General features: G+C 36.4%; 1 protein-coding gene across 1 annotated transcript in view; it reads right to left on the bottom strand.

Moving 5' to 3' along the window:
* The window catches only part of kif5ab (kinesin family member 5A, b), a 78,685-nt gene that overhangs the window by 21,915 nt on the left and 32,750 nt on the right, over nucleotides 1-24,020 (bottom strand). Inside the window, exons 7-17 of the mRNA XM_055026949.1 lie at nucleotides 22,172-22,259; nucleotides 21,837-21,961; nucleotides 18,403-18,507; nucleotides 17,076-17,224; nucleotides 15,832-15,980; nucleotides 11,606-11,832; nucleotides 10,351-10,419; nucleotides 8,332-8,538; nucleotides 2,875-3,021; nucleotides 1,631-1,819; nucleotides 925-1,042 (exon numbers count right to left, since the gene is read on the bottom strand). Of these exons, the coding sequence (XP_054882924.1) occupies nucleotides 925-1,042; nucleotides 1,631-1,819; nucleotides 2,875-3,021; nucleotides 8,332-8,538; nucleotides 10,351-10,419; nucleotides 11,606-11,832; nucleotides 15,832-15,980; nucleotides 17,076-17,224; nucleotides 18,403-18,507; nucleotides 21,837-21,961; nucleotides 22,172-22,259 (1,573 nt within the window). The remainder of the gene's footprint in view (nucleotides 1-924; nucleotides 1,043-1,630; nucleotides 1,820-2,874; nucleotides 3,022-8,331; nucleotides 8,539-10,350; nucleotides 10,420-11,605; nucleotides 11,833-15,831; nucleotides 15,981-17,075; nucleotides 17,225-18,402; nucleotides 18,508-21,836; nucleotides 21,962-22,171; nucleotides 22,260-24,020) is intronic.

Genomic DNA, 24,020 nt, shown 5'->3' on the forward strand with positions numbered 1-24,020 from the left:
AAGTGAGTGTTTCTTTGTACATTTCCTGATCGCTCAGCTTCTGCTGAACAGCATGTTCTGTTGTTTCTCTGACATTAGAGTGGTCACTTTGCCAAACAAAACAAGTAATTCACAAATGACTTTTTCAAAGTCGATTAGTTAAAAAATAGGCATTACAAAAACTTAAGTCACATTTACTTTATTTTGCTATTTTGACAGACTTAAAGTTTTTCAAGATGTGAAAGTAGCAGCTTATCAAAGATTTTAGGTCCACCTTTGGATTTTAAGCTGCATTTCATTTGTCAAGAAAGCAAGATAATCCATTTCAAAATGACTCACCAAATGTACTGTATTACACCTACAAGTTGGAAAAGCAGTGAAATTTGCCAAATGTTGTAATTAGCAACCAGGCTACTAACTTTCAGAATTAAGAGGTGAAAATATATATATTTTTTTTAGGATGAGCTAAACACGGTTTTATTTAGTGAGCTAGAAACCATCAGGAGTGCAAGAAAACATTTAATTTCTGATATTTTAACAGCATTTTACACAAAGGGCACATGCTGATTCTGACAATCTGCCATTATACTCCTTCAGCATTGTGACAGGAAACAATCAAAATCCAAATTTTGTGTCTGTTGTGTTTAACATGAAAAAGTTAACTTTTAAAATTATACTAGTTACTGTAGTATTTTTTTTAAAATAAGAAACTATAATATTTTTTCAAAATCAAATGTAAGTTAGTAAGGTAGAAATAAAATCCAGCACGATTTTATGCTGGTCGTGTTGGTCAACTCTGAGCCTCACAGAGCTGAAGGCTCTGTCTTTCATTTAAGTTTTATGTTTATGCTATTTTTTTATTTAAAAATATCATGTCAGTCATATCAGGTAATACCTGTGGTATTACCTGAAAGCCACAGGGATTAAGGTAATACTCAGCTGTACCTTGAGCTCTGAGGTTGGCGATCTCCTCAGTCAGAGAATCATAGCTGTCCTCCAGCTGTCGCTTCTTCAGCTCCACATTCTGCATGTAGTCCGTCAGAGAGCGAATCTTTGCCTCATGCTGAACGTCACAACGTGAATCAAAAAGTTTAAAGATGAATAGAAAACCCCCAACCTTTACCCATGAGAACCCTGCACTAAAGATGAGGAATTCTCCTTCTAAGCTGAATGAATGTACTGACATTAAATATTTATGAGCCCCAGCCATTAGGGAATTTAGTTTAAACACCAAAGATAGTAAAATTTACCTCCTCATGCCTGAAGGCAGCCTCAGTCACAGACAGAATATAAAATATGCCACACTTTACAATCAGGACTACATGCACAAATAAAGGTGAGACCTAAAATGCATCTGAAATCTCCACAAACAAGTAAAAATGCTACAAAGCATGAATTGCCTTTCATCAGAGTAATTTAGTCGCAACAATGGCCCACTATGCTAAATGATAATTAAACTGATAGAAGAGTATGCTTGAAAGATAATGATAATGATCATCGGTAATGTGCTATTTGAGGTTCCTATATCTGTTCTCCTCATTTTTCAACAATAACACGGTATTTCTATGCTTGACACGCTTCTTTTCTCATCCGGATGCTCTTTGTTTCCTCGGTAACAAACAACAACTGATTCATTACTTTAGATCTGCACCTGTGAGATGAGGAGGTGGCATGACGACAGCTCTCTGCCAGTTTCCTCCATCTTTCGGTTGCATTCTGTTTGGAGGTTCTCCAGGTGTCGGCAGCGCTTCACCATGGACTTAACCTCTGACTTAATCTTGCTGATGTAGAGCCGAGCCACTGTGAACTCCTCCTCGATCGCACCAGTGATCTCCACAGGCTGGGGATAAATAAGGCACACAGCAGAAGAGGCTGTTGAGAAACTAGCAGAGTTGATGTTTTATCAAGATTGAGTGGCGACAATTTAAAGACGGCTGGGAAATTATAGGAAGAAGCGGGGGAAAAGGAAAGACGCTTTCTGGCATCTTTTGCACATGAACATTTGATTAAGAGCATCATTTAGCAGATGCTGTGACTCAGCAGGTTAGTAGCGGACTGTATAGGATTAGAGAATTGTTCACATCAGTATAAATGTCTCAAATCCTACTGATTCTACCGCAAAGGTCCGTAAATTGCTCTTTGTAAATAATTTTAGCATGTCTGAATCGCACTTCAACAAACATCATTTTGTCATGTTATAACCATTAATTAATTAAAATCTATATTTTAGGGATTTTATGTGTCAATCCACTACAATACAGAGTATATTTGTAAATTGGAAGAAAATTGACACGTTTTTCAAAATACTTTACAAATAAAAATATAAATGTGTGAAGAATTTTTTAAATATTAACATTTTCTGAGGTCTACCTCTGCTGTTTTTCAATTTGAGTAGCTTCTTCCACATAATGAACAATGACTAAAATTATTCAGGGCATTAGAGTAAAAGGGCAACTCTGTGTTGAGTACAACTTTTTATTGATGTAATGCTTTGAAAATCATGCATCTCCTTTCTCTTAAAATCCACCAAAAAATGCCTTTAGGTTTGTAGTTTTAATCCACTTTGTCCTCAAGAAACACAATAAAAAAGAAAGGAACTTCAAATATTTTATTTTATATAAAAAAATCAAGTCCATGTTAGCAGCCCCATCATTAAATAAATTTCTGTAGCAAGATCTAGTGATTACTCACTACTCAGCATGTGGAAATAAACCTATTCAGGACAGGTATGAGCTTCAGCAAATTCAGATCCACTCTTCCATTTCACAAACGTAAAGAATATAACATTTGTATTGAGAAGTCAATAACATGGTATTCTTAACTAGAAATGTAGAAAGATTCAACAGATCTTGCAGATCTCATTTGAGCCATAAATACGGTTGTTTTGTTTCTCACCAGCTTGATTTCCCGGCTTCCAACTATAGTGCTGAACTCGCGCAGGTCCCTCATGAGGCCGTTGAGAACCTCAGCGATGCGTTTTCTTTGGTGGCTGCTCACCTCCTGCATGCGGGACAGCTCTGCCTCTAAAGCCCTGAGGTGAGCCTGTTGGAAGAGAGGAGGGATGCCAAGGCAGTGAGTGCAAGTAGAGGACATGTGCTTGAGAAAAAGGATTTTATTCAAGAAGTAAATAAAGAGAGGAACTTTTTAAAGTTTAGCCCTTTAAACTTTTATCTGTCTCTCACATTTCATCTCTACTCCAGTTCTCAAAGAACTTAAAGAAGTGCAGATTTGCATTAATTGAGCTTGAAGGCAGAAGGATTTACATCCTTAGAGAAGCTCTTATATATCCTGCACTTGTTTTCGTATTGTTAATTCATTGCTTTAGATCTGCACCTGTGAGATGGTCATATGGTTAAAGGTTGTTGTCATAAGGATTTATTTAGTTTGCATTTTTGAACTGTGAGACGATTATCACTGTCAAGTATTTGGTGATTAACGTTTCTACTCATCTGGTTTACCAGAGGTTTTGCATGTTTAAACGACTTGCTTGGGTGGTTTAAAGTAAGCAAATAAATCTCTCCAATCTGATTCTGGTCTTCTTCAGTCTCCTGGTAGATTGACATCAAACACCTTAATCAAGCATCTCCTGAACCTCCCTGACTTGGAAAAAAAAAAGCATTTAAATATGTGAAACACAACCTATCACTTGATGCCAACATTTATCAGTCTGGTGTGCTCTCTCTCTTTCTCCATCTGTTGAGATGCAAAAATATCCTTGTGCCATAAACAGAAAAAGTTGCCAGGCAGTGTTAAACAGATGCTTCATTCCAAAAATACAAAGCCAGTTTGCAATGTTAGTCAGCAAACCTGACATTTTATTATTTATGTGAGTTCAAATGATTCATGAAAGTGTGAAAACATGCCTGTTTTCATGCAATATCCAGCTACTTTGAGAACACTTGGTCCTACATTTTGTATGCAGAGAACATTCATTGTAAAAATATTCAGTCTTCACCTTTTCCTCACTCTGATACATAGCAACTTCCAATTTCCATGTATTTCACTGAGATCTTTTAGAATAGCTCAGCACAAAGTAATGCATAACTGTGGATGTACAATTACACAGAACATTTTTAACGTTTTATTTTAACAGAAAATAGTACTGGAATACAATTTCATGCCACACATTTCAGATATTTGTTTGTAAGATAATTTTATAAGTATTCATTTCTGTGTATGGTTGTGTTGCTCAGTTAGAAAACTGTCTGCGGTGAATCTGAAGAATATTATTTGAACTGGCTCAAATAAAATGTGCTCCATGTTTTATTGTTTTGTTTTTGTTATCAGGATGCATTTTTTACCCTCCAGGGGATTTGTTGCAGACTCTAGTGTCCCTCATATGACAGTAGACTGACAGGAAAGGGGGGAAGACATGCAGCAAATATTGTTGGGTCCGGGAGTCGAACCCGTGACGGCCGCGTCGAGGACTCCAGGCCTCCAAATGTTGGTTGATCTATCCCCTACACCACCACACCATGCCCAAGATGCATTTTTATAACCTGCATTTAATCAGTAAGATCAGAGACTGGACTAAACTATCCAAGCAACAATTGATCTGATTTCACTTGACATTAGCAAAGAAACTGCAAATGACAACATGTCTGAACTGTGCATCATTTACATGATTCATAATAGCACCAAAACTTAATTTATGTCACAGAATTATGTATTTCGAAGTGTTGATTATGATCATTATGACCTAATGTAACAAGAACGAACCAGTTAGTCTTTCCAGAAAATTTCTGAATTATATAGGACAATAAAAAAAGCTCATAGAGAAATGTTGGTTGTGCACGATACTGTATAAGGTGTAAATATTTGTTTGGAGCTATTTTTAAATTTCTGCATCCTGTGATTTTCTGCAGACTTCGGCTCTGCTGCAGTGTCAATAAAGCCCGGGTTGCTTTAATAATGGCTTCAGCTCATCGGTATTGTTGAGTCTGGTTTCGCTCATCTTTCTTCTTGACACAGTTTAGCTTAAGCCAGTTTGCAGACAAATCAATCACAGTAATATTATGAATAAAACAAGTACTGGTGCTTTTTGACAGATTGGGAAGGTGCCAAGTCCTTCTAGCAATGGAAATCTGAATTTCCATAAAGCTTGTCAGTCGATGGAAACTTGAAATGGTCTAAAATGTCCTGCTTATATGTCGGCGTTGACAACCCATCCTGGATTAGTCTGTGTGAGGCAGCTCTTGAAACTCTGACGCTAAGCCTGGCAAATCTTCCCACAAATTCTTGAATGGATTTTGTTTCTCAATCGTCTTAAGGCTGTTGTTATCCTTGTTACTTGTGGACCTTTCTCTACCACACTTGTTCCCTCCAGTCAGCTTTCATTTAATAATGCCTGGACACAGCAGTCTGTGAAAAGCCACCTTGTTCAGCATTGACCTTTTTTGGCTTCTACTTTGTGAGGCGCTTCAATGACTGTCTGCAAGAAAACTGTCTCAGCATTCCTCCCCATCAGTGTGGAGGTTATCACATGGCTATTTTGTATCATTTTTTTCAAAAATAAATAATTGTTATTGATGTTATGTACAGTATTTTCAACTTTTTGAGAACTATACTTTGAAATTTTCATTGACTATAAACCATTATTTGTCTAAACTGGAAGTAATTAACTTCAATTAATCTATTTTATTTACTGAATTGAATTGGATAAATTAATTTTTTCAAATAGTGTCTTTCGAGTTGGTACATTTATGAGATTGTTGAAATGGAAAGATCAATTGAAAACTTGCCATGTTTATTTTACAATGTGAACCAGGTTTAACTAGGAATAAGCACATGTGAAAACAAGTGCCTCCTGTTTATAAAATCCACTGTCTCACATTCATTTTTTCCATCTTTTTTTTTAGAATAAATTTAGTTATTTTTAATTTCTTGCGTGACTTTGTCAACCACATTGGGCTTGCTCTTTTTCTGCCTGCCGACTGGGCGGCTCATAAGCCGTCAGGCGAGGAGTCTCTCTCTTCAGTTGTATGAAACACACATACCAGACATATTTATGTGTTTCTATCTATAGCAATTAGATACTGCACAGGGTTTGTTGCGGTTAAGCGCTTACAACACAAGTGTGTGAGTAAGTAAAAATAGACCGACTTTATTTACCAATTACACACTACTTAGTCTCGGTGGGTGCATACCATTCATACCCTAAAGTATTATGCACATATACAGGCTGATGCTCCTTTAAAAACAGCATGCCATCTACTCAGCCCGATGTTACACACATCACCATGCAAATGGTGAAAATCCACAATCTCAGTTGTTTTTTAGTCTTCATCTCCCCCATTAACGTAACATTGTTATCCTTTAAAGGTCATCTCTCCAGGCAAACTTCAACTTATGAGCATTAACCTGAGATTATTTCTTCAAGGATAAATAAAAAGAATGAAGATGGAAAGGGTAATAAAACTATTCAGCTTATCTAAAGAAAGATTTATGAAGAGATAGTCAAGAGAAGCCTGTTGAAGTGATGGATAGAGTAAATGAAACTGAGCTTAAGTGGTTAGATGGATGAAAGAAGGTGCATCAAGGAGCGCATGAATTCAGTGATGTTGAATGATGGCCACATGCAGAACAAAAGAGGAGTTTCAATTGAAGAAAACCAAAGAGAAAGTCAAATGATAGATGTTTGTCACAAAGTCATGCTTTTCATATAATAATAAAAAGTTGCCCTAAAGATGCAGAATGAAGGCGAGGAAAAGCTTTGTCACTGTGAAGTAAAGTAATTTTTATGGCACGTATTCGTCTATCAGACTGCTGGCAGATGTTCCTGTGAAGACTCCCTGTCAGCTGAGAGGTATCGACAGAGCACAGTGTAAAGGAGAAGTTGTGCTAAGTGAAATGATTGGGGACAAATTGCAGAGCCAGCTGAGTTTGAACTAAACTGCACACAGCATCGTTATGTTGTCAGCTCCTTTCATCAGTTCTTGGATTGGTTTCTGAGAAAGTCAGGGATAGAAGTGATGGCTGTCTGGCAGACTGTAAAACAGTATGAAATATTGAAGAGGCTTTAATACGGCGGCGAAGGTTCACTCGGTTCACAAAGTAGGTCATAATAACTGAATTAAGGCTTTGCTTCCTCTCCTGGGCCACTTTATTGACATTAATATTTGTTTTTCGCTTGAGGTGCATTTCTACAGTGTTGTAGTCAAGACCACCGAACCTGAGAAACAAGACAAGACCAAGACTATAGAGTGTACCAAGACCGAGAGCGAATGTGGTCGAGTCCGAGACGAGACCATCAAAAAATGGCTACTGGAACATTAAATCACAATAAACCTGCTAAGAAAATACTTTTGAATGTCTTCTTTCAATTGTCTAAAGTTTTATTCTATTTAATACATTTATTTATCTGTGATGTAGTTATCTCAGGAAAAAATTAGCTGGTCTACTTTGTAAAAAAAATGCTTTAGAAGAACTGAAAACCAAGAGTAAGTTAGAAAATAAGACATAACATTTATTTTAATTATATGGGTTATAATGAACTATCCCAGCCACATATTGCTGAAAGCCCAGTCATATCCGAGAAAAGATTTGCTTGTTATGTTTTTCCATGAGGTTAAAAAATGTACTAAAAGCAACTTGTAAAACATACATCAGCTCCTGCAGTGATGAGCCACCAAAGCTTTTTTGTGTGGACTGAAAAATGGTTGTGGTGGTGGTATCTGCTACTTTCCCATTTTGGACCTTGACCACTGAGAAAGCCTTAAATTCACTTCACCACAAGAAAATACCGAAGGTAGAGTAGTTCATGACCTATAATGTCATGATGTCAGGTTAATTATAATAATTATAATAATTTTAATGTTAAAAAAAAAATATATGCCAATCATGCATACCATGGCTGGCATGCATGCAGTTTCAAATCATTTAACTCTGATAGGATCCTTTTTCAGCTGATTAAGACTTTTAACCCAGACCTTTATTGCATGTGAGGGAATGTCTCTACAAACAGAGCTTTCTGTGTCAATATTCAAATTTTGTTTTACTTTAAAGAAGCAAGAAGCTCTGCTAGAACTGTCTATAGCTGTCCAGGAGAGTCAGTAGGTGGCCTCTTTGGTTGCACTTGACAGCGTTTTCAGATATCCAGGATGGACGTCACCTCTTAGAAATGTTTTTGTTTTTCAATTTAAATCGTTTCATGGTTGCTGGTATCATAACATCTTTTTTCTCTTTGTTTACGTTTGAAATTTAATTTCCTCTATATCTGTTTAACTTCATTCAGAAATGTTACAATACAATATATATTCAGTGAGTGACTTCATGACAGATTCATTTCCGTAACATCCCGTTTCGACTTTGCAGGATGAAATACTTGCAACTCCACCAGAAACTCAGACTCACCATCTTCTTTCCAAGTTCTTCAGCCAGCACCTTGTTCTGCATGCTTTTCTCCTCGACCTCCAGGCTTTTCTGGTCGAAGTTTACAGCCAGCTCCTCCAGAGCCTGAAGCACCTCCTTCACCTCAGTTTTAGCAGACTCATTTTCTGCTTGCAGCCTGCCGAGCTCTGACTGCACCTTCTCGCTGTCTCCCCTGGATGAAGCTAAAAGCTGGAAGGTAAAGAGGTTTAACTACATATTGCTGGCTTTCAGACACGTGACCCGGTTGAGGCGCGAAATTCAGTTGGAGAGCCGAAAGTGGATTTCTCCGGTTTGTAACAAAGCAAAACTGATCACAACAGTACACTAATGCCGTAAATAGGCTGGAACAGACCTTTTTACCTCAGTAAAAAAGACTTCTCTTACATTATTTTGTTAATGTGGGGGAATAGTCACAGCTCACTGTGACTGTATGGCTGGGTAGGTTATATATACAGAAATAAAAGACAAAATGCAACTTTTTAACAAAACACAATAGCCTTTCTTCTAGAAAAACTAAATGTCTTTACAAGACTGCAATGCAATGCAGGTGAACAAATTATTAAAGTACTCACCTCAGAATATCACTGCACAAAGAGAAAGGTCATTTTATTTTGCCACCAGCTTTTGTTATTCTGCTGCAGCCCACTGAGAGTCATCTGCCTGAATTACGTGTCATAAAATGTAGATGCTGCTCCTCCTGGGTTTTCAGTATATTTACACAAGCTCAAAGCCTTTGTTTGGACAAATGGTCATTATGTTGCAACGTTTCTGATTTGGTAGCTACATTTATGGCAACGCAGCTCACAGTAGGGCTGTTATGGGACATAAATGTCCAAATCCAGAAAATATGGATAACACTTCTTTTTGAGTGGAATGCTCCCAATATATTAACTATCTTTCTCAGTCTTTCCTTGCTAGATTCCCCAGTTCCCCTGTTTCCCTTCTGGTTCTATGTTGGTCAGGCTACTGGGTCTCAGCCTGTGATGGTCCAATGCCTTTTATTTATCTGCAGATTTGTTTTGATGCTCCTTGACTGACAGTTGTAAGTTTCTGTTTTTACTCATTAAAGTCTCTGTTTTACCAAACTGTTGGTCCTTATCTAACCTAAAAATGCCAACAGTACGAGGTTAGCAAAGTAATGATTTGGGGAGTCATGTTATTTGCTGCTGTTGCTCCATAGACACAGTTGTCATTTTTATTTTCCAGCAGGACTCGGCCCTCAGGAGAAAAGTACCAATGCCAGTTTAATGATTGTGGTTTCAGTGTTTTTTATTAGCTAGAAAACAGGCCTGTACCCTAAAAAGAATCTATGGGATGATTCTTTTGATGATTGTTGGATCCAGTGAGACACATAATGCAGATGAGAAGAAGGCTGCCATCAAAGCAAGCTGAATTTAAAAACTAAGGAGACCTAAAGGCTGATCATCTCCACGCTATGTTGCATTGATGCAGCAATTTGTGCAAAGAAAGCTATGAGATTCACACTAATAATAATCTTTCTTTGCGATTAGTTGCACTAATATTTTTAGAATCTATGTAAATAATTAATCAAAGTTTACTTGTCAACGTTCCAGCACTAAAAATGTCTTATAAGTTATTTCCTTCTTTACTTATTGGCAAAAAATAATTTACTAGCTGAAAATGCAACTAAGTCAAAAACATTTTGTAACTGAAGAAAAATGAACTCCAAGGAGTTTAATATTACAGAGCTGCAGACTTTCATCTGTGTTTGCACTTGGAGTTTAAAAAGGTTTTAAACTCCAGTTAGCATAAATATACTTACTGATCAGCAACCACAGACTCATTTACTCTATCTCCTTATTGGCAGCAGAAATGTGTTGTTTTTCCAGCTCATTCATCTCAAGGGCAGGATGGTAAACCCTCTCACAGCTGACTTCTGCTTGAACTGTGATTCACGTTGGCATGCTCGCAGAAACGACGGCCCACTGTGAGCTGTTTAAAGCAAACCGATGAAAGGATGTAAAAACCAAGATCTTTTACCTCCTCCTGGTCGAGCATCTGCTCCTTCAGCTTCTCCACCATCTGGCTCTGGTGGTTGATCTCATCGTCCTTCAGTGGAATAGAAACAGTTAATTTGTGTGTTTTTATGACTGTACACCAAATCTTCTGGGCTCAGCGTGTGAACACAAGCATCCATTCACAACTTGTGCTCAAAGTTGTAAATACAACTTTGGGTTTTAAAAAGTAATTTAAAAAACAAAGTGTTTCTAGATGTGTTATGGATAAATAAAATAAAATTAAGCCTTTTAACACAAACACATGCCTGTTTGGCTGTTTTTTCTTTGTATCAAAGTTCAGAGATTGTCTGGACTGGACATTCCTAATTTCTTTTAGCTTTTGTTTCCAAGAAAACAAACTTTCTTGCATTCTTCAAAGGTGATGCTGATTTTTTTCAGCAATATAATTTGCTTTATCAAACTTACTAACCATTGTAGCAAATGGTACAGTGTTGGTAGAAAAGAGCAAAAGAAGACAAAGTGAGAAATGCATCAGAAATGTCACTTTCAGAAGCATTTTTTTATTTGATTTAATTGATGCAAAGAAATTGCTAAAATTATTGACCACAAACAGCCAATGTAGGGTGTCTGTTGTGTCGACACAACAAATTTCTTCTGTTTGCGACATTTTTATTTGAGAATAAATTATTTAAAAGAGTTGGGTGACTTCCTAGAGGAACATGTGAAATGGTCATGTACTGATCTGAAAATTAGGCAGAAGAGAAGCATTGAGTGTAAAAAAAAAGGAAAATACTTAAAAGACCTAACTCAAAAAGCCTGATGGAGTTTTGATAAAGGCTGTTTAAGAAGTCAGGTTTCTTGGAAAGAAAACTTTGCAGAAGTGAAAGTGAGGAACTAAATTCAGGAGTTTAGTACAGTATGGGACGTATATTGGAAAAAAAAAAAAAACATCTAAACATCATGTGATTTATACAGAAAAGTGCAAAAGGGAAGATAAAAAATACAAATTAAGTGTTGAACTTCAAACTAGACTCTACAACCATAAAATGCAATGTAAGAAAATATGTCAATTTAAGACTTAGCTTTTCAAAAGAAATTACACCTTTTTTGCCTCAGTGATATCCTTCACTAATAGCCGCTACAGTAAATAAATCACCTTTTAAACAATGCATGTATAATGTATTCTGTGTAGCTGCATGCATGTTACTGCATCTCACACAAGGTGTGTAATCAGCTCCGCATTCATTCCCAGACAATCCTCTTGCTCCAGTCATCACCTTATCATCCAGCTGCTTGTACAGCTTGCGGATCTCCTCCTCATATTTATGCCGCTCTTCCTCTGAGATGTGAACCACAATGGATGACGCTAAGGAGCAGGGGCTGCAAGGAGTGCAGGGGGTGCATGGGCTGCATAATTCAAGAGTTGCCTCTTCAAAATCCAGAGGCACAAAGGGGGCATCCTCCAATCCTTCACCCAGCTGCCCCAGCACAACATTATTGTCACCTATAGAGACAGAAGGAAAATGTTTTTTTGTCATTGAGCTGTCCTTCTCTCAATCAATGAATGCATAAAATGGGATTATGAGGTTCATCTTATTCATGTTTCCTCTGAGTCCAATCAATTCAAATGTGAAATTTAAAATGGTTGCGTGTCAAGGGGAGACATCTTCCTCAACACTGTCACCTAGCATTAGCTCAGTCGACACAGTCCTGATATTAATGAGAGAAAATGTCAGGTGCTCCTTTTGCACAACATTGTTAGCTGTTAGGATGTACAAGACAAACTCTGATTGGGTGCAAAAGCTAATGTAAGTGTCTGTCAAAATCTCAGAGGGAGAGGACGACCTAATAGGAAATACAAGTTTATCTTTCCATTCAAGCTTAGTTATCATATTCAAGATTCAAGATTTATTTTAAAATAACAGAAAAAACAAGGAGCTCAATAATAGTATTGAAATAGCTGAAGATATTTTGTCATGTCATGTAGTTATGTCATTTCTTTATAAATTAGTACACAAATTGCATCTATATAAAGTGTAGAGCTTCTTTCTGTGAGTCAGAAAGCAGCATGACTAGCTTAAATGTCACACTGCAGAAAGATGTGACTAGCTTAAATATTAGTCACATCAGCTTCTGTCTGTGAGGATTTACTATAGTTGAAGGTCTATTTAAATATACTTTGATGTTACATTTCTTAACACATAGTTCAACAGTCTCCCTGTTTAATATGTTCTTGCTTAACATATACACAAGGAACTCATTACATGTTTACTCAGGTCAGTTGGATCAGATGGGTAAATCTGTGGGGAAACACTGTTTGTTTTTAATCATGTTTCACAAGCACTTTATCTTGTCTGCAGTGAAAAGGGACTCTACAGGAACCTGAAACCAGATAAATGTAAAACAAATCTGCAAGCAATTACAGAGACACAGATACAACGGAAAAAGAGGACATGTTTTCCACTTTTACCGTCGAGCCAAAAACATTCTTTTTTATTGATTGTTGTTAGAGCTAGCCAGATCAGACTGAGGCATGTTCTCGTTAGTCGTTGTAAGTTTTCACTTTTGGGGAACTTGATTCTGTTGTCTTTATATATGTCAATTTTATTAATCCAGTCAGAAGATTTTGCAGTTTATTAAGTTGTAATTGCAGGTATCCCTTGCTAAGTTGTAATTCTTCTGTCTTTGTCTTGTTCTTTCGTTCTTCTACTGAAGGATTTGAAACTTTTCTCAAGGACTGGTATCCTGCATGCAGCAGATAAATACCTGCACACATTCATTTAAATGAGCAGCAACATCCTTTAGAATTTGGGGGACAGGCAGTGTGCTGAGATACAAATGAGCATATTCATAATATTGGTCTACTTTTTGAGAACTGTGACCTTAAAGCTGCTTTTTATGTATATAACAAATCTGAGCTGAACTCAGCTCTCTCAGGCATCGTTAAACCGTGCTCTACTCACGAGTAACGGCTCTATAAACTGACTTTTAGAGTTAACTGGAGCAGTTATGTGCAAAAAATAAAGAACAAGATTTTCCCTCAAAAGAGAGAGCGCATATGTTTGCATATGCAGTTGTCTTTGTAAAAACCTTACATTGATAATATGTATGCAGTGCAAATAGTTAATGTAAAAAATGTTTATAGTACCTTTGCAGTCACATATATAGAACCTGATCACTCAAAGCGCGTCCTGTTTTGCTGAACTTAGCACTGGGAATACTGGGACAAGGCAAGGGAGATCTTTTTTTTTTCTTTTCAAAAATTATATATCTTAAACTTTGTTTCAAAGTGTGTGAAAAAATGATGTGGTTTATAATCCAGAATTCTGCTGAAAACACTGCTGCTGGGATTAAAGTGTTTTCTTTGTACTGAATGAATAAAACTTGACTGACTTAGATTTGACACTCCATTCTGGCAGAGACTCTCCTTTCAGAAATGCAAACTGAGTAAATATTCCTGTTTGAGTCATTTCCATTGGGACAGTCTTGATTAAAGAGCCCAATAATGTAGTGCAAGATGGAGGTCAACAGCATTCACCTAGGAGAGTCCCAAGTCAGAAATGTGAAGCGGTGAAATGACCTGTGGGAGAGAAATTGGGGCAAAGATTCTGTCAAAATGATATATAAAATTCTATGAATTGTAAGTGCTATCCAGACAAAGAGAGTCTGAGGAACATTTAAGTGTGGAGCTACAGGAGGATGCCATAAAATTAATTATTTCTGCTCATGAATGTTCAATAAAGATGTGTTACGGTTCATTAAAATGCAGGTCAAACGCTGGGGGAGATTTTTTCGCAAGAAACAAAAAGCAGAAATTAGATTCATGGCTTGAATGTCAACTGATCACCACCACTGAGTGCACTGACATTTGAAAAGTCCAACAGGTAGGAGTAGATGCACATCACTGTGCGTCTGGAAGAAAAGAAAATGCTGTTGTTTGTGTGGGTTGACATGTGAGAAAACCACTCTACGTTATGACTTTTCTGTGGAGTAGGATGGCCAGGATATGATTAAAACATAGAGATTCATAAAGCAAATTCTGCTGCAATAATTTATCTGAGTACAATGTTATGGGAAATCCAATTACACAAAGTGTGCAAGTTAAAAAAACAAAAAACTGACAGAGATAGCCAAAAAGCAGTGTTTATGCGTTTTGGGCATGAGTCCAACAAATCTGTTAGGCTGTTTTCCTCCTATATCTCCACTGACAGGTATTCGGATTAGATCAAAAAAGGTTAAATCTTCCTTTACGTGGAGGAAAAAGTGATGCCTGCGGGTTGGTGAAAAATTCATTCCTGTAAGTGAAAAGCCATCCATGCATAAAAAGAGACAGGGACAGGAACATGTTCTGCAGTAATTCTTCTCTGTAGGGCTTTTTCCAACATTTCCGCCAGGTTTTCATCAAGTCATATTTTTTAAATGGAAGACTGATTTAAGGCTCATCAGAAAAATAGAGCTAGTTTTAAAAATGACTGCTTTGAAAATGAGACAATGAAGGGGAATAAAGAAAAAGAGTAAAACTAATTGATGACATAGTAAATCTTATCCTCCTTCATATAAATTGTTTCTAAGGTATAAAAACATGTATTATTATTATATCATACCACAATAGAATATTTGAAAATGGTTTGATTCAAATCTCAAGTGAATTTCAATCCATCCGCTTGAGCTTAAGTGCTAAAGCTGAGATCCTTTTTTGTGAAGTTAAACTTTAAAGCCTTGGAAAAAGAAACAATTTGATCTCTTTCAAAATACTTTATCAGGGGTCCTAGTCATTTTAGCCCTTTGTCATTTTGTACTTTTGCAGCCTCTTGCTTGGACATTGCAGAGACAATCAATGAAGAGAATATAATGTGAACATAATATCCTATTTAATAAGATATACATTTTAAGAATCTACAACAGAAACCAAATGTCTATATTGTCTGTTTTTCTCCTCAGTTTCTAATTCAATTATTCTGTTTTAGGTGAGTCAGGATCACCACAATTATTTTTAGTTGCTAAATGCCAGAGTAATGAGGGGGATATTTTTAACAAGGGTTAAAATCGGAAGCTACGGACATTAAAATCATTCTGCCTTTAACAAGCTGTGAAAGCACAAATGATGCCATGACTTAATAGGATTTTTAGTTAACTGGAGGCAAACCTGTGGTTTTATTTTAAGGTGTTGAAGGAAATTCGTCCATGTGTGATAAAAATCAGTCAAGATATCAGGAAGAGGACTGTATATTTTCTGATGATCCTGTCATGGAAACTTGGGCTCAGTGTTTTCAATTAATTTGGTAGCAGCAGTAGGTTGTCAAATTCAATATATAAAGTTTTGTGTTTGGATATATTTATACTAAATTTCAATCTCAGTCAAACTGAAGAGTCAAAACATTTGCTTGGCTGAAAATATATCAATATCTTACAAATGTTTTACATGAGACACAAACCCACAAGCAGCCATTTTTATTTTTCCTTTGTATACATATGTACAAATCATGATCGGTGGAAGCGTTACCATTCCTCCAGTGGTTCAGCTCAGCTTCAAGTCTTTGTACAGTTTCCTTCATCGATCTGTTCTTCTCTTTTTCCTTCTCGTACTTCTTCTTCCACTGCTCCGCTGTGAGCTCCAGATTCACTGTGACGGTATTTCTAATGGTCTTGGCTCTAATTAGAGGGGAGCGTGGAGAAGGAAAGGGCATCATGGACAAGAAAGGAGGGAGTGAGGAGCAAAGAGGTGGAAGGGACAATGGACAGTGAAAAGAGAGGAACAGCAAAGTGTGAGGGAACAGAGAAAATGTCTGCCTGCACAGTGAACATTAACTTGCATCTCATTAATTGGTATGCAAATTGGCTATGTGCAAACAGTGTTTGGTGTGCATAGGGTGAGGGAGCAAAAGAGGACTGGTGATTCACACTGCATAAAATATGTACAATGAATCAATGCAATCATAAAAATCTTAAAAAGATTGAGTATGTTATTCTGCTGCTAGCACAAATAAAAGGCATCACTGAATGAAAGGATGTGCTATTACTTATTTCACACCCCAGCAAAACAGTGTGTTCTTATACAAGGACTTCCTACTGTTTGCAAGACAAACATCCTTTTCTGCTCATTTCTATTCCAATTAGATCCAAGATAAAAGGATGTGTGAAGAGCAAAATGAAGATAATCAAACATATTGTTCTAAAAAAGTTCAACAGTAAGCCTAATCCTATGAATTATTTGATTTGTCTGCCTTTAATAAGGAAAAAGAGCCCAAATTCCTCATAGTAAATTAGTCTGTAGAATTAGATGTCATTTGAAAAAACTTAAGAAAAAGCCAAGATGAATTAGTTATTCATCTCTTCTCTTCTGTTTTTGTTCCTTTCTGAACGACCAATTAAAAACTTGAAGTCACTCTAATCTTATTACTTACAATTTTACTCAGATACCCCCATTTATGAATGTGACGTTAACTTAGGGCTTTTTAATGATACATTCAACTCAATCTGTTTCCAGGGTGCTATGATACAGTATATAATTAATCCCTTGATAGATTTGTATTTCAGGTCAGATTTTAATTTGAACAAACATGTTTCTTGTCATACTAAGAGGTTGGAGCAGCCCAGTTTGGAGTCTCAGCTGAAACCACTGGATAGGGGGGTGGCAGTAAATTGGTATAACCTAGTTCAGTGTATTGTGAAGAACCACAGGGTTCTGTTTTGTTTTGCACAGCAGTGCAGTAGTTCAGGACTGCCAAACACAGAGATCCATGTTACCGTTGGCCAAACATCAGCGTGGATTTGGTCTCTGCATCATTGTAGCTGGATGGAGAGCAACAAATAAACATGGTGGTGCGGCAGTTCCCGCCCAGTGAGTCCTGCAGGATGCGAGTCATTTTGCTGTCACGATACGGCACATGGGTTTTCTGCAGAGACAAAAGCAGGAGAGAAGAAAAGAAATTCAAGATTGAGAAAAAGACATCAGATCAGAGAAATGCAAAACAGTCCTTTCTTTGAAATATGAGTTTTTCACATGGGAGGCGAAGAAAAATGTAAAATACTGTTCCTTTGCAAGTTGTATTATTCAGAGTTGCACCGTTTTAACCCTCTGAATGCATCCTTAAAGACCGTGTCCTTGCTCAGTGAATAGGAAATGAACATTCACTTTTCTATTAAATTGAAACAACATTTCAGACTGCCAGCCTTTTTCCATATGGTTTATGAGGACTTCCCTGAGCCCTGAGCCTCACAATAAAAAATAGTGAGTGCTCTAATTACAATAAGGACGCTTGGAAGGACCACAGAGTGGGACAAATGGGTCATATTAGCAGCTGTAGGAGCGTACAGAGTGGTGTGAGAGGAACAGCAGGCCACCAAACGTGTCACTGCAGCACACCAGAAAGACGAGTCACAACTCTTTCAGCAGTTTTACTCTTAGTATCAAAATTGTGCCTTTTTTATTTATTTAAAACGGTATACCTCTGTACCACAGCCATCCAGAAGGTCATTGTGTGACAAAAGGTAATAGCTGGATAGAATAGAAACAAAATTATGTTTTCTCATCGTAATTGTCTCTCGGTTCTGCTGGACAGGCATCTGGACAGTTCTGCAGTGCTGTTTATCTTGGGACACAGTCAGAGCTTTACAGTTAACTAACAAGGGATTATGTTATAAGTTAAATGAGCAAAATAAAAGTATTAACTTCAGAATCAATTCAACATGTATTCACTGGCATTCAGACAATACTTCTTTTGAGCATAGCTTGTAAATAAAAGATGAAAGAGTCTCAGCTTGTTGTTAAAAATGTTAAATTGTTTTTTAATAAGCAAGTTAATTGCTGTAAAGTAATTATCCGGGCTGTTATTATATGACAACAAATACACATAAATTACAATCAGATTCACTGATAATAAACCAACTTCCATATTTAAGGAATTAATGTGTTTCTAATTTAATAATTCAGACTAATTCATTGCAGCCAGGATACATATTCTTCCAATGACAAGCATGACTTATCTGTTTAAAACAAATAATTAACAAGTCAAGCCTGAGGCAGCTGCTGACGGATTAAGGGGACTGGGTAGCTTTTCATTTTTCATCTCACCGTCCCTTCAGCCAAAGCAGAAATGACGTTCCCCAGAGCCGATAGGGACTTGTTGATGTTCTTGGCCTCATCTAGCACCGATCCCTCCGCACCTGTCTTACTGACCTGACACAAATACACAAACATGGAGAAATTAGATCATTAACTGTTTAATCCAGGCACAAATGAAATCTCTTTCTAATACAATTATCACTTGAAAGTCTTCACGCAACTTGTTTATTTTGGTTTTCATAGAGTTTCTAAAATAATACATTCCCTTGCATCAGGCTGCCTGATGAAGGCCCTTAAAATCCTTTTCTTTCTGATTTTATTCAGCATTCAAACATCTGAAGGAATTTCACAGAGTATCTGAGAGGAGCTATCAATATCTGTTAAAGACCATCTGGCTTTTATGTGATGCTTCATTATTTTTTGGTTTTAATATTTTTATTTATTGTATTTTCTTGATAGATTGTCACACTTATTTGGCCTTTTAAACACTCCATCCCTAATGATTGTTCACAGTCATTAGGGATGACTGTGAACACATGCCTTTGTCTTTTGTTAGGATTTTATGTAATAAATTAATATGAGAGCGTTCAGATGACAGCTGTATTTGTACTGAGATTAAGTCACACATGGATGGGCTCCAAGTACCAATTAGGTGACTTGTGAAGAAAGAACATAAGTTTTTATTTGCAGCTGTAAGAGAAAACACAAGTCTAAGCAACACACTTCACATTATTTGTGTGGAAAAACTGAAAACCATTAATGATTTTCTTTCCATTTCACACAATTTTGTGTTATTTTACCACATAAAATCCCTATAAAGTATTTATGATGTTTGCAATTTCAACATTTCAAAATACAAATGAATCTAAAGATGACAAATATTTTTGTAAGGTTCTCCACATGAAGTTGTTTTTCTTATTCTCACATAAATTTTCATATAACCAATTGAAGTGCTTGAAAAATTATTTATTTCCATGAAATACTTGCTTCAATCTATTAAGTCTATCAACTTAAAAAAAAAATTAAAAAAAAACTTTATATGGTATTTAAGTCTGTTTTCAGCAATTGGGCTCCAAATATATTTTCCAATAAACCATTTTGGTGGTAGCTGTAATGGTTCTTAAGTAAGTTTGACTCCCTTATAGATTAATTGATCAGCGGTATAAAAACCTTTATTGATCTGGTATAACTACCATGTTTCGATTGGTTGAAATCAGTAAGGGACAGGAACCAAAAGGGATGACTTCACAGAGAGTACACACAGATCGGTTTGCATTCATTTTCTAATACTTGCTTGTTATAAAGAAATACTACCAATAACACCAGGTAAACATGAGGAGACATCTGCTTCAGCCAGAATGGGATTCAATAGAACTCCATTCTTATATGTATAAGATAAAGTGTGCATATATTTTATTCAGACAAAATAATTCATCTTTTCAGCATAGCTTTTTTTAGACACCAAAATAATATGTGACATGGTTTTAGGACTAATTTCCCAATGAATTTAAAGACCAATAAATAAATGGGTACAGTGTAAAGTGTTAAGAAGGGAAGATGATGTGAGATGCAGCTGGATTTTCTGAAGATTTCTCCAAGACACTCAATCTTGAGTGTATTGTCAAGGGATCTAATTAGAGCTTTATAAAAAGAGCCTTAATTACAAGAAAAATCTGCAGACTGTGAACATTCTTCCATTTTAGTACAGTTGATAACATTTTGTCCTCAACCTCCATAAATTGGTAGAGCATAAATATTTCTTCATTGCCCCCCAAGGTTGATCAAGGCAACAAACAGATGCACCATCAGCACTTAAATGCTACAAAAAGCAGCCGTCAGCATTTGTCAATACCGTCCTATAGCTCTTTGCTGCTCTTAGTATACATTGCTTTATCTGTTACATTATTCCCATGAACTCAAGACTATAAAACCAGGGTAGATCTTGGGGCTCCTCATAGACAGGAGTCATAGATGGCTGATTATATTTGAATCGAAGGGCAATGACAATGGGGTAAGTTTGCAAAGACAGTGGTTGCAGTTGTGAAGCTCCTTAAAGGGCTCCCAGCTCAAAACAAGCAGGCTCTTTAAAAACGGTGAGAAGGTTTCCATCCTACGTTTAGCAAAAACAAGAAAATAAATAAAAAAGCAGAAGAGTACAGAAGAAATTAAGACATTGGTAACTGATGCAGATAAATGTATTTTAGCTAGAATAAAGTATGTTTGTTCAGATAGCAGGTAAAACTAAAAATAGCAAACTTTGACATGGCTCTTCCTTTAGATTAAAATTATATCCAGTTGTATCCAATTTTGTACCTTAGACTGTTTAGCTGTATAATTCATAAACATCAATTCTAGATAATGTACCACAAATGTGCTTGGATGGAAATCATTGTGTGCATATTTTATTCCTCAGCCATGTATCAAGTGTTTATTTATTCATGTGCTGGATTATTCTGCATGTATTCATGAAGAGTGATATAACAGGCTTCATCATATACTTTAACCTTCTTTTCTGAACAATTTTAGATGAGACAAGAAAGCCTTCATGGCTTTGATTATGCTGCATGTTTTATACTCTGTCTGCAGGACATAGCATGTTTCCTTGTTTGCCATATCAATTCAGCCGTCATCTACCTCCAGTGCATCCATCCCCTTTGGAATATTAGACATTAAATCTGGCTTTCTTGAACCTGGAGGAAAGACCATCAACACAATCAAGCTCTTCAAGTCCCATTGACTAATCCGTCAAGCTACAAAGGTTTGAATCTTGACTTTGGACTGTCTTTGCCAGGAGAACTTTCTCCCTGTGCTTGTATGGATTCTCTCTGGTACTCCCACTTTCTAGTACTATGCTATAATCCAGATATCTGCAGGTTGGGTTAATGAATCTCTCTGCATTGTTCTTAGGAGTGAGTGTGAACGTTTGTTTCTGTGGGACATGCTGGTTGGAGATACCTACTATGCATTTCCCCACCGCAAGAGACTGGAATTGCATCTGCTGTTGGCATAATCCACTTGGTCAGACAGAGATTAGCTTTTTTGCTAACATAGTCAAAAAGTAGTTATGTTAAAAGCAGACTTCTGTGTTTTATCTGAAAATTGTATCAGATTCTCACTGTAGCTTAATTATCTCAACAGGTTTAGTTAAAAAAATCAAAAAGCTTGGTCTGTATTGTCAACATCTTATGATTCATATGTAACATGTAGTAGTAGTGTTAAAATTTAAAAGATGGCATTTAAATTAACCTTTGTGATATTTTTAAATTTGGAGTTGTTTTGTTATGGTCACATTGTTAACTTTAAAACTACTTTCTGTTTCAATAAAGTGAAGATACTAACAGTAGGTAGAATATTTTCTGGTGATAACCTCTTGAGATCCCCGCCTCAATAAAACAGGATTTTTTCTTTTAATGTTTAAAAGAAAAACCCTGCTTATTTCCTACCTTCTCACTCCCAGCAAGGTCAACCAGGTAGAGCTTCCCGCACAGTTTCTGCTCCGTTTCTACATTTTCTTGCTTGATGTTGATCAGGAAGATGCTGTGACTACGAGAACTATGCTCATTCATATCTGGGCAAAAATACAAAGAAGAGCAAGGTCAAAGAGCGTAGCCTTTATTCAGAGTTTAATTAATTTTATTTGCTTTTCCACAAAAAGAATGAAGTTGATCAATCCCCACTCTGCACTTCACAAATCCTTCATCCACTGAAAAAAGTCCTGACATGAAATGTGTGACAGTTTGAATGTCAGACCATCAGGAAGATCAACGGAGTGACTCACTGGTGACAGCAACGTGACGGTTGGCCTTCCCCTCATCTATCACATCCATCACTTCTTCAGGACTGGTGACAAACCGTTCTGTGCAGCCCTAAATGTATTGCATTAGTAGATTACATTAATACACTCTTTGCTGTAACAAAGTCGTGTTCAAAAAGGTGTATGCATAGATAAAAGTACACATATACTCAACTTATTCTATGTGCAAATCAATCCTGGTATGTTGGCAAAGTCTATTTTTAGTATTACCTTGAATTACACACAAAATAAAGAAAGATGCATCACTTTGAGACAGGATCCTCAAACTATGTTGCAAGACTGAAATTTGCTGATTTCTTGTTTGTTTGGAGACAGATTGAAACCAAACCAACAGTTAGTAAGTATGCATGAGAAGATTGATGACACTCTTCATTTTGTTCGATGCTGTAATGAAGCAGCCAAATGATGCTTAGCTGAGTCACGGAAAATAAAGCAAACAGTAGCTCTGTTTCTGTCAGCCGTTCAGGCAAAGCTGAAATATCGATGATTACAGCTTTTAGCTCCCGAATATTAAAATCATCCTTCTCATTTGTAGAAGAAACACAATAAATACATTTCTCACCATACTGTTGCCAAGTGCACCCTGTTGTGTAAAAATCAACCAAATTAGAAGATAACACAGAATAACAACCCTCATTTATTTCTGTAAGCCATGAGATCATTCAGAAAAAGCAAACATTGAGTACATACTGTAGATGTAAACAACTTGAATACTGATTCATGAAAAATATAATATTCTTGAGGAAAATAGGAAATTTTGCATATTCAATAAAGTAAAAATAAGGGATCGTTAATTAATTTCAGTAACTACATTTTGCAAGTAAAACACATCACATACTGTAGATTAATTACACTCAGACTGATGTTGTCTAGCCTTTATGATGATTATGACCATAATTATGTTGCTTTTCCACTTAGAGTTAATAAACATGACATTTAAGATTAGAATATTAAGTCACACTAATTAGAAATTTATTGTAAGCCTAATGAAAACTATGTTTAGTACCTACTTGAAGGTCGACATTACCAGGAGGCACTTTTAGTCTGACAAACAAACCTCATCATAAGCATATTCAAATTTATTAAATGTGACAAACAAATTGAAAATTTCTCACCGGTCTGCAGGAAGCCTCCTATCATTTTATTAGCTTTGAAAAACTAAATAGCTTAGTTTTTCACCAATTATTATTGCTCTTGACTGTACAACAGTATAAACTTGTGCTGTAGTATTTCTTTCCTTTTTTTCCACTCTTCTTCGGATGAATATCTTTGTGCAATGAGATTGTTTTGAAACCTCCCTGCAAAGTATGGCTTTAGCTAGAGGCTATATCAAGTGATTTAAAGAAAAAAGGCAGCTGAAGCTTATCTCAGATTCAGTGAGTTCATTCATTGGGAGATGCAACCTCAGTAACAGTCAAACTAAATCAAAAGATGTTTCAAGAAAATATGAATTTAAGGATACAAACTTTATTTTTTTCAAAATTTCCTCCCAACATTTTTTAAAGTTTTTCAATTGAATGGCATTGGATTTGTCACATTAAAGACTGAAAAAGTCTGGAAATTATTTTTGCATTGTATCAGATTCTTGAATTTTAACAGGAGAGTACAGACATTCGAGAGTCAATGCAGACAAAAATATTCAACAATAAAAAAAGCTACACAAACGAATCTGTAAAATCTATCTGAAGATGTTTCAGATTTTAAAAATGCACCAAATATTCTGCCAGGAATTGGCCAGGTTTCGTTGATCAGTTCAAATATGGAGAAAAACTGATTTATTTTTCTTTTTACCATTTTTGGGTTTTGAACACAT

The sequence above is a fragment of the Poeciliopsis prolifica genome, unplaced genomic scaffold (assembly GCF_027474105.1).
Source record: "Poeciliopsis prolifica strain line A6 unplaced genomic scaffold, Auburn_PproV2 SCAFFOLD003, whole genome shotgun sequence".
NCBI lineage: Eukaryota > Metazoa > Chordata > Actinopteri > Cyprinodontiformes > Poeciliidae > Poeciliopsis > Poeciliopsis prolifica.